This window comes from Geospiza fortis, unplaced genomic scaffold (assembly GCF_000277835.1).
Source record: "Geospiza fortis unplaced genomic scaffold, GeoFor_1.0 scaffold42, whole genome shotgun sequence".
Taxonomy (NCBI): Eukaryota; Metazoa; Chordata; class Aves; order Passeriformes; family Thraupidae; genus Geospiza; species Geospiza fortis.
The window spans coordinates 2,819-18,096 of record NW_005054946.1 but is presented as its reverse complement, the minus strand read 5'-3'; the positions used below and the strand labels follow the sequence as shown (position 1 = coordinate 18,096).

The 15,278-nt window shown below is 43.0% G+C and overlaps 1 protein-coding gene across 2 annotated transcripts; it reads right to left on the bottom strand.

Moving 5' to 3' along the window:
* Positions 1 to 517: 517 nt before the first annotated feature.
* Positions 518 to 15,261, bottom strand: LOC115949181 (activated RNA polymerase II transcriptional coactivator p15-like). 2 transcript variants are annotated; one of them, XM_031065631.1, is made up of 4 exons: positions 15,127 to 15,261; positions 13,273 to 13,345; positions 11,246 to 11,365; positions 518 to 865 (listed from the first exon to the last, which is right to left on the bottom strand). In XM_031065631.1, exons 1-4 carry the CDS (start codon positions 15,138 to 15,140, stop codon positions 614 to 616), a joined length of 459 nt encoding a protein of 152 aa, XP_030921491.1. In that variant the 5' UTR covers positions 15,141 to 15,261; the 3' UTR covers positions 518 to 613. The 2 variants fall into 2 exon arrangements, with proteins under 2 accessions (XP_030921491.1, XP_030921492.1); XM_031065632.1 differs by lacking the exon at positions 518 to 865 and adding an exon at positions 6,749 to 7,339.
* Between the last annotated feature and the right edge of the window lie 17 nt (positions 15,262 to 15,278).

Here is a 15,278-nt window from a genome sequence, read left to right as displayed (position 1 = left end):
GTGCTGAGACAATCAGCTAGAGCGGCTGAGGCAGCATTCCTAGGGCTGCGGACAGCCGCACCCTCCATTAAATATTCTAAGATCTTTCAGGGCATCGACAAACCGTTTGTTGTGTTCATCAAGAGGTTATGCAAGACCATCGAGCAGCAAGTCCTTAGCGAGGGGGTCAGGGCAGAGCTCCTTAAAGAAATGGCCCCTCCCACCCCCACCGCAGCCTGCAAAGCTGTGATTCTCAGCCTGCCTGTCAATCCTCCGCCAACACTTCAAGACATGCTCGAGGCCTGCGACCTCAAGGTCCCTTTAACGTCAGAGGACCCCGACCCAAGGGCCAAGCGACCGCCTCGCCGGGTCGCTGCTGTGGACACAGCAGATGAAGCCCTCAATGCAGCCGCAGTCTCGTCACCCAAAGACCATCATCCCCAGTCTGGCCCCCCTGGGACCATGAGGAGAGGAGCGACACCATGCCATCTCTGCGGCAGGACCGGGCACTGGATGCCTGAGTGCCCGCTGCGCCGTGAATTTCATTAATTTAAAAAGGGGAGGCAGCAGGGAGGGGAACAACAATCAAAAAACTAGTCTCTAAGCGCAGTCCCTCCTTGCGTGCAGACAAAAATCAGGCAGGAAGAATAACATCAAGCAGGGAAGGGGAAAAGGGAGGAGGCCCGCCGCCAGCAAAACAGCTACCTGTTGCTACCGATTTTGACTTTTTATCACCAGATGTGACTTGTTTAGATTGTTTACCACCTGAACCTATATTAACCACGTTCTCCACAGTCTTACCTTTCAGGTTGCAGCTCACTCGCCCATTACACCTGCGAGATACGAATTTCCATCTCGTTTCTGTGTGCCCGGAGTGCTCAGGTAACTGGGACAGATTCAAACATAGGTATATTGTCGTTGGGGACACAAAATTTACACCATTTGAGTTAAATATTGTTCCAAGTCTCGTAACATCAGATCCTGATTGATTTTTATTGGGTCTGTACTGTGTCCACCCTCCCCTCTTCCTCCCCAAGGGCCAAGTTATTGCTCAGGCCACCCCAGTACCAGAAATTGATTGGGTCAAATCTGGGGCCTGGGACCCGGATCCAACATCAACACCTTCACAAAACACCATTCCCACGGTGGCCTGGGCCCAGGTCCTGGGGAGGGACAAGCCTCGGACTACCTGTCATCTATCAAAGGGGAGGGAACATACCACCATCAAAGGCCTATTGGACACAGAGGCAGACGTGACGATCATTCCCTCTCGGGAATGGCCATCACAGTGAGAGTTGCAAAACGTGGCTGGACATGTCCAAGGTGTAGGAGGCGTTCAATTGGCGAGACAAAGTAAGAGCGTTGTACAAATTGAGGGGCCAGATGGGCAACTGGCTTCAGTACGCCCCTTCGTTTTAGACTATGCGGAACCCCTGTGGGGAAGAGACCTCCTTGCCCAGTGGGGAGCCAAAATTGACCTCCCGGCTCCCCAGGATTTAGGGCTGTGCATCCAAGGTGTAGGGGGGACCCAATTGGCAAAGCAACGCAAGAGCATCGTGCAAATTATGGGGCCAGATGGGCAATTGGCTCAAGTACGCCCATTTGTGTTGGATTATGCCGAGCCTCTCTGGGGAAGAGACACCCTTGCCCAGTGGGGAGCCAAAATTGACCTCCTGGCTCCCCAGGTTTTTAGGGCTGCGGTCACTGAGGGGCACGCTACCTGGAAATTGAATTGGCGATCTGATAAACTGATCTGGGTAGAGCAGTGGCCTCTGAATAAACAAAAATTGAAGGCGCTCAATGAACTCGTGGAGGAGCAGCTGCACAAGGGCAACCTGGTGGAGTCCATGTCTGAATGGAATTCCCCAGTGTTCGTAATCAAAAAGCCCAACAAAGACAAGTGGCGGCTCCTGCACGACCTTCATCAAATTAACAATATTATTGAAGATATGGGGTCTCTTCAACCAGGGATGCCCTCCCCGACAATGCTCCCCCAAGATTGGAATTTGGCCGTGATTGATATAAAAGACTGTTTCTTCCAAATTACTCTGCACCCAGATGATGCCTCACGTTTCGCCTTCACGGTTCCTACCATCAACCGTGAAGCCCCAAGGAAACGCTACCATTGGCGTGTTCTTCCACAGGGAATGAAGAACAGCCCTATGATCTGCCAGTGGTATGTGGCTTCCTTGCTGTCCCCCATACGAGCAGCCCTTGAAGATGTTATCATTTATCATTATATAGATGACATTTTAGTTTGTGACCCCAGCGATGATATGCTTACCCACGTGCTTGGACTGACAACCAATGAGTTGATTGTTGCAGGGTTTGAGCTCCAAAGCGACAAGATTCAAAGGATGCCCCCCTGGAAGTACCTGGGCCTTGAGATTACAAAGAGGACCATTGTGCCTCAAAAATTGGCCGTAAAACCACATATCAAAACCTTGGCAGATGTCCACCAACTATGTGGATCTTTGAATTGGATGAGACCCTGGCTAGGCATCTCTACCAAAGACCTAGCCCCTCTTTTCAATTTATTGAAAGGGGGAAAGGAGCTCTGTTCTCCTAGGGAACTCACCCCAGAGGCAGAAGCTGCACTGGAGAAAATTCAACAATTTATTTTGGCCAGGCAAGCCCATCGCTACATTCTGGGTTTGCCATTCAAATTTATCATCTTAGGGAAACTGCCACACCTCCACGGGATGATTTTTCAATGGAATAAACCACCGAAGACACCGAAAGGTAAAAAGGGCAAGGACCAAGGCTCAAGTGACCCCCTCTTAATCACAGAGTGGGTGTTCCTCAGCCATCATAGGTTCAAGAGAATGACAAGGCCACAAGAGCTGATGGCGGAACTGATCCGCAAAGCAAGATCGCGGATCAGGGAGCTGGCAGGCTGTGACTTTGCATGCATTCACATTCCAATTGAAACAAACTCTGGCCAATTTAAGATGAAAACTTTTAATGAACTGCTTTCAGAGAACGAGATGCTTCAATTTGCTCTGGATAGCTACACAGGGCGGATTGCCGTTGGCTGTCCGGCCCATGAGTTATTCAACCAAAACGTACAATTCAAATTATCTCTAAAAAGGGTTCAGAGTCGAGCTCCTCTAAAAGCTCTGACAGTTTTCACTGACGTGTCCGGAGCATTCCACAAGTCAGCAATGACTTGGAAGGATCCTCAGACTCAGCGGTGGGAGACAGATGTTGTTAAGGTTGAGGGTTCCCCTCAGGTAGCTGAGTTGGACGCTGTCGTTAGAGCTTTTGAGACATTCGCCGATGAACCGTTTAACTTGGTAACCGATTCGGCCTATGTGCTGGTGTAGTATCCAGAGCAGAGAATGCAGTTCTGCAGGAGGTTTCCAATATTTCTCTATTTAATTTGCTCTCAAGATTGGTCACCCTAGTCTCCCACCGAGCAACCCTTTTTCGTGATGCACGTGAGGTCACACATAGACCTGCCAGGATTCATTGCGGAAGGGAACCGCAGAGCTGATGCTCTTGCGGCCCCAGTCCGAATGGCCCCGCTCCCAGATGTGTTCCGGCAGGTGAAGATCAGCCATCAGCTGTTCCATCAGAACGCCCCTGGTCTTGTTCGCCAGTTCCATCTTACGCGCGAACAGGCCAAAGCGATCATGGCCACATGCCCTCAGTGCCAGCAGAACCAGCTCCCATCTCTTCCCGCTGGTGCAAATCCCCGTGGCCTTTCAAGCTGTGAGGTGTGGCAAATGGATGTCATGCATATCCCATCTTTTGGCCGTCTGAGTTATGTTCACATTTCAGTTGATACTTTCTCTGGCGCAGTTTATGCCTCTGTCCACACAGGAGAGAAAGCTGCAGATGTTCAAAAACATCTTGTCCAGGCTTTCTCTGTGCTGGGCATCCCCAAGGTGCTCAAAACTGATAATGGCCCGGCGTATAAGTCCAGGGAGCTGCGGAGCATACTGCAACAATGGGGAACAGAGCACAAAACTGGCATCCCCTATTCCCCAACAGGCCAAGCTGTGGTCGAGAAGACCCACCAGAGCTTAAAAAAAATTTTAGAACATCAGAAAACAGCAGTGAAGGTGGAGTCCCCTCAGTCCCGGTTATCCAGAGCATTGTTTACAATGAACTTTTTAAATTGTTCTTTTGAAAATCTAAATCCTCCTATTATAAGGCACTTCGGGTATCACGAAGAGCTGCGCCTGAAAGCCAAGCCTCTGGTCCTCATTAAGAATCCAGAGACTTGGAAGTTGGAAGGGCCATTTGACCCGGTGACCTGGGGAAGGGGATACGCTTGCATGTCCACTCCCTCAGGACTCCGCTGGATCCCATCAAAATGGGTTAGGCCCTTCCTCCTGAAGAAAGAACACAAAATACAAACGGTAGCACAGGTTCAAGAGGTGTGCTGGAGACGGCAGCGGAAACCATTTGATTTGGACCTAGACCCCCTGTGAAGTTTCCCTGGGCAGAACCGAAACTTTATTTCCAGTTTGCTTAATCTTGTTTCATTATCATTTCAGCTGACCCGGACCCATGGCCCCTGTCCGTTTGATTGCCATTGCCATCATAGCCATCCTCTGGTCCAGCCCTCCACCTGCGGACCCGTGAATCGTCCCCCAGCCCCGAGTCAATGTCTGGCGAGTCCTTGCGCAGAGCCTCGGCCAAGATCATATTTGTTTAAATGCAGCTTCTGCAGAGGACCCTATGTCATCATGCCTTGTGGGGATCCCTCTCCCTCCTTATGAGTTCCCTGATCTCTTTGTCCCCCCTCTCGTTTTTGTAAAGTCTACCCCTGTCCCGAATTATATTTCCGCCTGGAAGAACGGAATCAGGGGTCTGGTACCTCTGGAGTCCGAACCCACAGAATTCGAATTGCTCGGCTCCGCCAATGCCTCTCTTTGTTTTCAGTTCAATCCACCCAAGACCCCGGACCCCTCCGATAAACGTTTCACCATAGTGCAGCAGTTTAAAGCAGAATACACTGCTGGTCAGTGGTGCAAGACCATCGCAAAGATTGGTGCCACTGCTACTGGTGAGGGTCCACCCCGAGCCCTTCTCCATGGTGTGTTTTTTATTTGCGGAGACCGAGCACGGGCAGGCATCCCCTCTCGCCTCATCGGAGGACCCTGTACTCTCGGGTGGTTGTTGCTGTTTTCCCCCAACAAAACCCAAATTAACAATTGGAAACTAAGAAATGTCACATTAAATTCGGCCCGATCTAAAAGAGATCTTAAAGATCTCGATCCAAACTGTGACTCCGAAATTATCAATTGGTCGAAGCCAAAAAAAGTTGTGGTCACCCTGTTTTTGCCATGGGTGTCCATAGCCAAATCTCTGAGTGAATTGGCCCACCTGGAGTGTTGGGTAGTGAAACAAGCAAATCTTACATCAGCAGCTGTAGCGGACCTCCTATCAGACGAGGAAATAACAAGGAAGGCGACGCTCCAAAACAGGGCAGCGATTGATTACCTCCTGCTGCTTCATCACCATACCTGTAAGGAGTTTGAGGGCCTCTGTTGTTTTAATTTGTCATCCAAGGACGAGGACGTGAAGACCTCCATCAGAAAAATGCAAGACTTGGTCCACGACATCAAACAAGAGACATCAGACTGGCTGGGGGACATCTTTTCCGGATGGGGCCTTTCTGGGTGAGTCGGGTTCATTTTAAAAACTGTTTTGTCAGTTCTCCTAATTTTGTTTATTGTTTCTGTTGCTGTTTCTATTGTTTGGGGTTTGATCAAAAGACTGCTAGCTAAGTTGTCAAACCCGCCAAGTGTGAAGCAGGTAGCTAACCTGGAAGAAGATCTTTACGAAGAAACGCGAGTCGCAGAAGAAGACTTAAGTGCTCAAGACACTGACTCGAACTCATGAGACTTCTCTTTAGACTGTCCGTTGTTTATTTTCTTTTCTTTTTAAACAAAAAAGGGGGAGATGTTTTAGTGTGTTCAGTGTTCAATGGTTTGTTCCAATTCCCCCTTTTCATGTTCTGTTAATGGTTCTGTCCCGGTTCTCCTTCCCGCTCTTTTCTGTATTCGGTACTTGTCATTTAATCGGTTACTATAGTAATTAATTGGTTCCCCTTGCACCCCTCCCCGGTTTCCATGGTACTTAATTGGTTCTCTCTCCCCGGTGCCCTGCCACCCACTCTCAGTTTCCTGCCTTTAACGCTAGAAACTTCTACCCAGGGCACAGGATTAGTGGCTCAGAGGCTGGGACCCCTCCTTTGCATCGTTACTATTGGTTTACCTGTTATGTCTGTTATCTGTAGCTTACATTTGATTTGTCCGAGGACGGGTGCCTCCCCTACCCCTGAAAACCCACCTGCACCCGCCCCTCGACACCCTTTTTCTGTTGCACCCCCTTGGACTACAATAAACCAGGACTTTGTCACAGATTGAGGGTCGCTTTTCCTTGTTGGCTGCAGCGGACTCTAGTCCTGTCCCAAGGAGACGTCTTGCCACTATAACGTGGGGGATCTCCTTAGGCGCTGTCCCTTGAGCTGAGGCTCCCGCGAATGGGACAGTGTCCCGCCAGGCTGCTGGCAGTGCTGGCTGCTAGCCGGGACGCTTGACTGTTAGGCAAGCACTGCTGCAGTGAAGGGAAAAAATACAAAGTACACAACATTTATTTAGTCAGTAAGTCTACCTTAAATGTAAACAGTTCCATATGAAAATGTTAAAATTGTTAGATTTTACACCACTGTCTAGATTTCAGCTGAATGCTCACATGAAATTTCAAACGTTTAGGTAAACTCAATACAAAATTGTTGCCACTGCTGAAAAGCTTTATATAGGCTTTCAAAGTACTGTTTAAAAAATTAAAACCTAGATTTTGGCTAAGCAAAGTAATGTTTCCTGACATTCAGTTACCTGCAATTCTGGCATTGAGCCATTTCTGATAAATTCTTTTTCCACGCAGCAGTTGATAGACTTAAAATAATTTCACTCCTCTAAGACACCTTTGTATCTCTGTAACACATGAATATTCCAAGGGCTGCATTAATTATTAGCAGGGTAGTTGCTGCAGTTCAACCTTCATAAACAAAATCATATGCTTTTGTGCTGGTTTTGGCTGGCTTATTCATTTTCTTCCCAGAAAGTTTGGCTTGCACAGAGCCAAGGCCTTTTCTGGTACTCATACGGTCACAATGGCAAGGAGGCTGGGGGTGCATGGGAGGTTGCGAGATGACACAGCCAGGACAGGTTACCCCAACTGATCAAAGGGATATTCCAGACCATATGACATCATGCTCAGTATATAAAATGGGAGGAAGGAGGAGGAAAAGGGGGATGTTTGGAGTGATGTAGTTTGTCTTCCCAAGTCACTGTTGCACATGACGGGGGCCTTGCTCCCCTGGAGATAGCTGAACACCTGCCTGCCCATGGGAAACAGTGAATTAATTCCTTGTTTGGCCGTGCGGTGCTTGGTTGCTGGTTGGGGTTAAAACATGTCAGCTTTCTATTAAATATTACAGCTCCTTTGACATATTATTCTATTAAATTAAACACAAAATATTAAAAGCATTATTTCCAGGTTTCCATTTCTGACAGTAAAATGCACTGAACTGTGTCTAGGTTTGTTTCACAGCTATGCAATTGACTTCCTGTATGAGTTTCAGCAACCATCTTCTTCACCATTTTTCTTCCTCTGTCCCTTGATTAAACTGTATATATATTGTTGGAGAAAAAACAGCAAAAAAAATTTGTTTTCCCTTACCATATGTATAGCATTAGAAGAACCACAATAAGCTAATATAAACTTCTAGAATAGAGAGTCCTGCAAACAGCAGAGATCTGTAATACAGCAAATTGGTTTAACAAATTAATTCTGAAACTTATGTGGTCACTGATGCATGTCACAATGTCCTGGTTCCAGTCAGGATAGAGTTAATTTTTGAAGTAGCCATGAGGTGGCATGGCTAAGACAGGGAGGTTATTCCATATCACTTCTCATCATTGCTAGAAGCAGGGGAACGGGATTGTCGCTTCCCAGGAGAGGGGGTTTCTTCCGGTCAAGAAAACATGGCAGGAGAGCTGTCTGGTATTGTTTCTTGCTGGGGGTTTTCCATGTAAATAATTTCTTTTGTACACTTTTGTTATTAACATAATTGTTGTTACTGTTCATTTTCTTATCTCATTGCTGTTTCCAGTAAATTGTTCTTATGTCAACCCATGATCTTTGTCTTTTGTACCTCCACTTGGACAGGAGGGGAAGAGGGAGTGTCACATGGGTGGGGTTTTTTTAGTGCAAGGACTAAATTGGAGAATACTATTGCTAAACAATGACACACAACCAATCACATTCCAGAGCATCACAAGCATATATTACCTACTTACTTATCTACTTTCAGGAGCCTATGATAGGTAAAGACATTACACCAGGAAACTGAAGAACTTATTTCTCACGAGTGAAAAAAGCAAATTTGCCCCAAACTTAAATAAAGGGGGGGGAGGGGGGAGTGAGGCCCATATGCAACAGGCAAACTCCTTTTCATGTAACAATTTCTGTGAAATGCCCAATCACTTAATGTGGTTCCACTCTGGATAATTAATATTAATACTTTAACCCATGAGCATTAACAAACCTAATCCAAATCAGGCATAGGTATGTCGCAGACATATTTTCATTAAAAATCCTTTCTTAGGATTTTTTCTTCCTGAGAAGCTGAGAGGCTTCAGGAACAAAATGTAAACAATGGTTATCTGCTGCTGTGGAATGCAACAGGTCCATCTGTGATTGGTCTCATCTGCTTGTTTGTAATTAATGGCCAATCACAGCAGAGCTGACTCGGACAGAGTGTCTGAGGCAGCTGCCTTTGTTATCATTCTTGTCTTTTCTATTCTTAGCTTAGCTAGCCTTCTGAGATGAAACTTTTCCTTCTATTCTTTTTAGTATAGTTTAAATGTAATGTATATCATAAAATAATAAATCAAGCCTTCTGAACATGGAGTCAACACTCTCGTCTCTTCCCTCACCTGAAAACCCCTGTGAACACCATCACATAGGCAGATGATAGGATTTGTCAAACTAACCAAGGTACATGATGAACAACTCACATTGGCTTGAAGCCACAGACAGGAATCTAATGTAACATGAATAATGCTTGTCCTTAGGGCCTCTAGTAATACATCACAAATGGGAGTAAGGTAAACTTCCACAACCCAACTGTACTCAAATCCTTTAATAAATTCCAGAGTATACTAGGCTGCCTATAAAACTTAAAAGACCATTATGTAAATAAATAAAACATACTTGGTCTCTTATACTTAATTCCCTTCTTCTTACAATTATTTTATTCTTCATAATTAGTTTCAAGAATACCATTATACCAACATTAGTTTCAAACAAAAATAATCAAGTGTAGATCTTTATGAAAATGCTCAATCTTCTAAATACAGCAGTCACAATGAGTTCAATATTAAAGGAAGCTGTATACTTTAAGAACACAGCCCAAAGGTGTAGAACAGCAAACCACTAAGTTTCATGTCAGTTGCTATCATTCCCACACACAATATGGATGTCACAGAATTTCTATCATATGAATGCTTTACAGCCTCATTTCCATCAACTGAAGACATACTTCTAAGTTATGCTGCAAAATCACTTGCACACAGATCATTTTTATTACCATGGGGAAGCAGAAAGGAGAGATTCTAGTATTGTTAATATTCCTAGAAAAAACAAAATAATACCTCCAAAATTAACATGCAACTAGATCTTCTAGCATGCTCTCTTGGGTAGAAAGGAGAGAAGGGGAGCATTCTCAAACCTACAGTGCTATTTCTACACTGAAACAGGTACATCTTGGTTAACACACATAAGCTGATGTTGCATGACAAAAGAACACACATAACACAACAAACAATCTAAAAGAACTTTTGTTGTTGAGTAACTAAAAGCAGGCAGAAACTTAGGAACATTGATGGTTTCAGTCAGGGTGATAGCGAATTTTTTTTCTGTATTGTAGTCAACACTGGAAGAATCCTGCTCTTAGAGTAATATATGTCCTCTACTGTCTGTTTTTAGTAACTTATTACCTTGAGTCAAAATAGGTTGAAAGAAATCAGAGCACACAAATACTTTTGCTTTTATTTGAAAGTTTTTTTGCATTAGTTGGTTCGGTTATGGTGGTTTGTTATGTTGCTTTGTTTTTGTGGGTTTTTTTCTCTTTTTTTTTCATTGGGAGGGCATTAAAATTAACTTTTCCCCAAGGCTGCAATTTCTGAACCTATTACAAAAAAATCCCAAACATATAGGCTTTATGCCATGTTTGAGTTCTAAATGCAGTTCCTCTCATTAGATGCAGAAGATACTATCATTTTTCCTATATGGATCAAAGCATGCCCCAGCAGAACTAAAAGTATTATATTCTTCCTTCAATGGACAAGTCCAAGCAGTTATGCCCAGGGTCTTAAATTGAAACTCTCCCTCCAACTATATATACACAGGAAAGTGAAAATTGACACAGGTCTTCACTAGTTTCCCCCTATATATTACTTTGCACAGGTACAGCCCAAAACCATTTATTTTACCTTATTCAATGTTGGAACCATCTTATTAGGCACCTCTCACATAACTTTTCACAAACTTAAGAATCAAAGTCTAAGAATTCAAGTCCCTTTCTCATCCCTTGCCCCCCTTTTCAAACCAGCTAGTCAGACATTTAATAAGTCTTGATCCACACCCCTAAAAAAAGGAATTCTGAGCTATGCATATTCTTGTACAGTTTTCAGGATACATTGCTTCTTCAGCTAACCCTGGGACATGCAATACCCTGAACTCACAAATGTTTGTGGCTACTGAAAAAATGTACATTCATCCTATTTTGACAATGTCAAAAATTGCAATATTTTTGGATTTTCAGTGAGAAAAACCTGCATCATAAAAGAATGAGAAAAACTTATTCCAAGATACTGTCTTAGAAGACAGCAGCCAAATTCCCTTGACCTAGCTAAATAAGAATTGAGTCCATATTTTGGGTTTCCAAGACTGTCCTGATCTAATATTTACAGACAAAATGACTATACAGAGAATTACCACATGCAAAGACATGAGGGTTAGAATCAATTACCACAACTCTGATTCTTTTACTCTATTGAAACCTATCAGTGCTTTTTCTCAGCATCTCATCTTGCATGCTAGCATCGTAATCCCCTTCAGCCAAGATTTCAGGAGACCAAGCACAATGCTATCATGATATTCACATAGCCTCATAAAATTTATACAGATTATTATGTAAATGGTTACCTTAACCAGACTCTAAGAGAGTCATCAATTTTACCTGAAACATATTCTCATCTCTGTTACTGCTTTGCTTAGAAGAAGCTGCACCTTTTGAACTTTCACCAGTCTTTTGTTTCTTAACAGGCTTTTCTGGAGCTACTTGCTTTTTCCGCTTTGCCTTGGAGCAAGAATAAAAAAAACCTCATAAATCACAACTCATTTTATAAGTTATAAAAAAATTTATGTTAGAGGTCACAAACTATTATGCAATATGTATTAACACCTTCCTCCTGTGAAGGCAGGAATACAATACTGTACATTTAGACTGGAACCAAAAAAAAATTAGCCTATTTTTGTTCTCAGTGAAGCTTACCATAATAATTTGGCTTTAAAGAGAAATTTAATTAGATCAAAATTCAAAACTCAGTCTTAAGCTGTGCCAAGGGAAATAAAGGTTGGATATTAGGAGAAAGATTTTTACGGAAAGGGTGATAAGTACTGGAATGGTCTGCCCGGGGAGGTGGTGGAGTCACCATCCCTGGATGCGTTTAAAAAAAGACTAGATGTGGCACTCGGTGCCATGGTTTAGTTGAGGTGTTAGGGCATGGGTTAGACTCTATAATCTTGAAGGTCTCTTCCAACTGAGTGATTCTGTGAAAATACATTTCAAAAAGCCTACTTTCTTTGTGCAGTAATACTGTCAGTGTTAATTAAAATTTTAAAGTCTGATAGAAGTTTCATTTTCCAGAAAGTACAATGAAAAATGGGGAACAGCTAACAACTCTGGTAAAAAAAAAAAAGTAGATAAGATAATAAAAAAAAGGATTAGAAAAATCAAATCCAATAGAACTTTTTAAATTGAAGTCAAATCTCTGTTCATAGCATGATAAATTAAACATGTTTTTAAAACATTAAGGCTATATCACCTGCAAATCAGATTACTTTGTTAGCTGATGCTACAGAGCATGATACATTTCCACTAATGGTTATACAGTAATCATACCCACTGTAAAGGAAGAATAATGCAGAGATACCAAAAATTATTCTCACCTGCTAGAATCATATTGTAAATAATCTCTTTTAAAGACAAACAGCTCAAAAAAATACCAGAAGTTGTCATAGAAAAAAAAACAAAAACAAAACCAACCACCTTACTGCCCACTGAAGTTGATTGTTACACTGTGTCTTATTAGGAATACATTTCCAGAAGAAAAAAAAAAAATCACCTGATCATTTTCTCTTATATTAAGATTTCACAAAATACCTAATTTGCTATGTGCAAGCAAGTCACATTTTCATATTTGAACCAATTCAGTAAATCAGACTGTCTCTTTGCAAAGCGCACTAAAAGACCCAATGTCTGCATTACCACCTAGCATTTCTTAAAAAGATAAATTGACTGTTGTATTAAATTTGTTTGCAATGACTGACACATCTACACAAATTTATAAATTAAATAATTATTAAAATAAATAAAAACATTACATTTATGCATTTAAAACTGGTAATGTTGAAATTATCAACTCAGAAACATTCTGGTTGGCTCTACTTTTAAGTGAGAAACTAGTAGATAGTATTACAGTAAACATAAGACTCTGAAACATAAAAAAGAATGTGAGCGAGATAAGCAAGTGGCACGTGGATAACAAGGCAAGTGAAGGTTTTGATTTTGGACTTGCAAGTAATCCAGATATCAAAATGAAGGTGGGGCGGTGTCTTTAAAATTAGTTCAAATTCTTGCCACCAGAGGTAGCTTATACAGAAGCCGTCTATCACTTGCCACAAAACAGCAAAGAACTCCAGGAAGCTTGTGGCTAAATATACCATACAGAAAAACATGAAGCAAAATGTACCTTAAGAATAAAGTGTACTACAAAGCAAAAAGCATCCACCCAAACCATAATCTTGGGAGGTGGGTTTTGTTGGGGTTTGGTTTGGGGTTGGGAGGGGGTGTTTGGGGTTTAAGTGTCAGATAAATCTCATGGAATGACATGCATTTTGTGACATAACACTCAACTAATTCCTTAACCCCTGCCTGAAATATAACAGTTAATACAGTATTTAGAAACTGCATATAATATTCACCTTTTTGTCAACTTCACTATCTGAATCACTGGCAGATGAGCTTGAAGACACAAGTTCCTTTGACTTAGGCATTCTAGGAAGAGAAAGATAACATGAGAACACTATACAAGGAATACATCCCATTATGGCTAGAAAACCATCTCCAAACCTGTTTGTAAAGGCTCACCTTATTCAAAACCCTCCTGAAGACTTTCCTGCCTTTTCATATAACCTTTAATACACATTGTAGATGTAATCACAAGCACCCTTCCCTCTTATAGCTCTTCCCCTTTTTGCTGTGACTGCCTTATATGCAGTATTTTAGTTCTGAACTGCTTACAAAAGGACAATTTTTCATCTGTTTCATGTTCTCCCAAGTATGGTAGATACTATAATGAAAAAAAGCAATACAAAACTGGTGTCCAGATGAATTCTCAACATAATATTCATAAATATAAACATAAACAATTAAGCCCCCAACACTACATATATTCTTACATTAGCATTTTGCCTAGTTGAAATTGGGAGTAACAGCTGCATAGTTGTCACAGATTAAGCTTAATTTCCCATCAGTAATACAAAATTCTGAAAATATCTCAGTTACAGAGAAGTACAGTACTGCAATTAATATTTCCATTGCAACTTTACAACATCAGTCACTAGAATATATTCATTTACTGGACAAGTGGACACTCAACTTTCCTTGAATGCATGCTGCCGGGTGTACTTCTACATCTCTCTAGTATGCAAACATGATTAGATACAGCAGTTGAACAACGTCTTGCCTGCTACTAAAATCTCTAACAAATAAATAGCTGGTTTGTTACTTCAGAATAAAAAGAAGCATCACAGGGAGAAACTATACAAAATAAACTAGCTTGGAAAGGCTAATAAAGTTTTAAAGAAGCATACCTCGGGAAAGAAAAAGAAATAGCAGTTTTTAAACTGGCAATGAAATAAACTATGTGCAAAGGAAAAAACAGTCTGAATAATATTAACGGATCAAATGTGGTTCTAGAGTAAATTGTCAGAATAATTTGGAACACAACGATAGAAGCTGTAGCACTGAAAATAAAACAGGGTATGGGAAGCACACATAAACCACATGTCCTGGTTTGGAAGGACACCACACTACAGGACGGAGGCAGGCAGAGAAGAGCTGGAACGGGGCAATGCAAAAATAAGCGCAGCAATGACATGAAATAGGGAAGCCGAACAAGAAAAGTCTGATACGCGGAGGGCGGGACACCTGCAGAGGACAACTCCAGAGTCCGCATCAGGAAGGGAGAGTAACAATATGGAGGAAGATGGAGGCGGAAACTAAAGGAAAAATAAATAGGGTGGGGTGGGTGTCCCCTCTTGAGAAACTAGCAAGCAGAGCGTGAGGACACCGAAGCACCGAGGAGAAGAAGGGTGGAATGAGACGGGACAAGTGAAGACAAGGGAAAGTAACATGAGAAAGACCAGCGAGTACGAACTAGGAACACCAGATAAGCCGATGCCTGCCGCCATTTTCCTCTCCTCTTCCTCTTTTCTACGGCTTGTGTTGCCCCCCAAGGGAAACCAGGGTGTGGCTTAATATGAATTATGTCCTCACTGTGATGTGACCACCATTTTCTCCCTCACTCAAATCTTCTTTGCCCCCCCAACATGGCAGTGGCTACTACTCCCGCTCCAAACCCGCTCCACAACAGGGCATTCCTCCCACAGAGCATAGTGGGCACTCGAGGAAAAGGGAAAGCCTCACCACACGGTTACCCAGCGTACTTCTCCCACACCAGGCTAGGAGATGCCGAGCGCCCAACAGTTGGGGGTGGAGGAAAGAGAAAACGGCAACAGCTCTAACAAAACACGGAAAAGAACATAAATACTCACGTCTCACTTCCCATACGACTCCTCTACACCACGACAGAAAGAGAAGAGATTCATCGCAGAATCCCCGCCCCAGCCCTGCACCACGTGGGAAGGAGTAGGGGGAGGTGTTTAAAGGGGACGCGTACCTTTCTAACTCCCCCGCCCTGGCTACG

Coding starts and splice junctions, on each gene's coding strand:
- LOC115949181 (XM_031065631.1), bottom strand. Junction 11,366..13,272: donor ATAGTGAAGTTGACAAAAAG/GTGAATATTATA, acceptor TCTTGCTCCAAG/GCAAAGCGGAAAAAGCAAGT. Junction 866..11,245: donor GAGATGAGAATATGTTTCAG/GTAAAATTGATG, acceptor AATCTGTCCCAG/TTACCTGAGCACTCCGGGCA.